Below are 1982 nucleotides of genomic sequence, written 5' to 3' on the forward strand. Positions count from 1 at the left end.
TATCAAGTGACTTTTCTCTTTCATTGTCATGGATACGATTTTTTTATCTGTTGCAACAATACAATTTTATCTGAACAAGGAAATAATTCCAGTGACCCTCAAACCGTGTACCAATATTTTGGAGTTAAATAACATTCTTGATAATAACAATTGTGTGAGTTTTTTCTCGGTTACAGTATTTCTGTACTCCTCTATTATTAGGTCAAATTTCGACTCCAAAACTGTAAACACCCTGTATTACCGGTTTTTTTTTAACAATTTTAAACATTCATCTCCTATTTTTTACTTGTATTTTTAAATTAAAGATTAATAAATACCCCTATATCTTAATACAAATAATATATTATTGGTCTAATATAATAATAAAAGAAAAAAAAAGTGGCAGAAGGCATTTTGCCCAAATTCATTAAAAACATTTAACATTCAGTGTGGTTTCTTCGGATGATAGGGCTTCGTAATCCCCACATACCCAACAACCTCAATCGGCCGCACCCCAGGTATAGTTTCCTTAACCTTCGACAACTGCGTTTGAATCCTTCTAGCTTCGGCCGCTGCTGCTTGTTCCATCAACTCCGGAGGGGCATTTTGTGCGGCTTCTTCAGCCGCTTGCAACGCCTCTGCATAGTGAGACATCGATTCAGCTTTCGCAAACTTTTCCACAGCATCTGTCAGTTCGGTGGTAAAATCGGTTTCTAGTCTTGCTGCAATTTCGACACGACTAGCACTAGTTTCAGCCATTCGTTCTGCTGTGCCTTTTGACAGATTTAAAGCATGTTTTGCTTTCAGAGGAGCCATTGCTGGATCGAGCGGGCTGGTACTTGGTCCCCCTGAGTCTCTACGTTTTCGTAACTCTTTTTCAACCGAACGATCAAACCTAAATTTCTTTTTTTTTAATAGTCCGGTCAAAATAGACATTTAAAATAACTAAAATTCCGACAAAGCTAAATTTTGGTGGAGATTTTGGGTACATCATTAGGAATAAAGTGTCAAATTCCATGTGTGCCAAAAAAGTTATTCGGCGTCAAAGGTCAAAATTTGACGTTTTTTAGATTTTTTTCGAAAACGGTAAGTTTTACCAAAAAAGTAGCCCAGACAAAAATTATAGATCTTAAAATTATCTACAAAAACGGTCTTTATACTTTTTTTCTAAGAATTACCATTCCTGAGATATCGCGATTCTAAAAGTTGAAGGAGTCACGTTCTACATGATATACACATACGCGCCAGAACTCCCGCTCCAAAGACAAATGTCATGTAGAGTAAGGTACCACGAACATGGAAAAAAAATTCTATCTATACAAAATTTCAAAGTTATGAGAGTTTAAATTTTGCACTTTGACTCTATTTATTTCTGTAGGAAAAATAATTTTCCAAGTTTTTTTGCTACAGGCTAAATCAGAAACGGACACAAGGAAGCTGTATCCTAAACTGTAACTCTGTTTAATGTTATTTGTGGCTTTTATTGGCAAAAGTTTTGTACTTTTACTAGATAATTGTAAAAAAACATATACAAAATCATCGGTATCATTAAATAGACATAGAAATTGTCAAATTTCAAAAAATAATTGTCAAAATTTTCTTACAGATAGAATTTTTTAAACATTTTTTTCATGTTCCTGGTATCTTATGTTACTTACAAAAAACAAAAAAAAAACAACGTGAAAATTTAGGCGCAATTTGTAATGCACATTTATTAATTCTCTGAGGTGCGAGTTCTGGTGCACCCTGAAGAAGATCATCAGTATAACAAAAAAAAATGGTAAATAGCAAAAAATTAATGTCAAAATTTTTTGACAGACAAAATTTTTTAAACATTTTTTCTACGTTCCTGGTATTTTATCTTACTTACAAAAAACAAAAAAAAAAACAACGTGAAAATTTAGGCCCAATTTGTAATGCACATTTATTAAACATTTTTTATTTTTAACAAGAAAGTGACGAGAATACCTACAATTACGTAATCAAATGAAAATTAAAAAGCC

General features: G+C 32.8%; 1 protein-coding gene across 1 annotated transcript in view; it reads right to left on the reverse strand.

The window, feature by feature from the left end:
* Positions 1-326: 326 nt before the first annotated feature.
* LOC123005491 overlaps positions 327-1982 on the reverse strand; it is a 3594-nt gene continuing 1938 nt past the window's right edge. Inside the window, exon 5 of the mRNA XM_044399274.1 lies at positions 327-874. Within this exon, the coding sequence (XP_044255209.1) occupies positions 424-874 (451 nt within the window). The 3' untranslated portion in view covers positions 327-423. The remainder of the gene's footprint in view (positions 875-1982) is intronic.

The sequence above is a fragment of the Tribolium madens genome, unplaced genomic scaffold (genome assembly GCF_015345945.1).
Source record: "Tribolium madens isolate multiple individuals breed KSU strain unplaced genomic scaffold, Tmad_KSU_1.1 Scaffold_20;HRSCAF=117;Tcas5.2_LG4, whole genome shotgun sequence".
NCBI classification, from domain to species: domain Eukaryota; kingdom Metazoa; phylum Arthropoda; class Insecta; order Coleoptera; family Tenebrionidae; genus Tribolium; species Tribolium madens.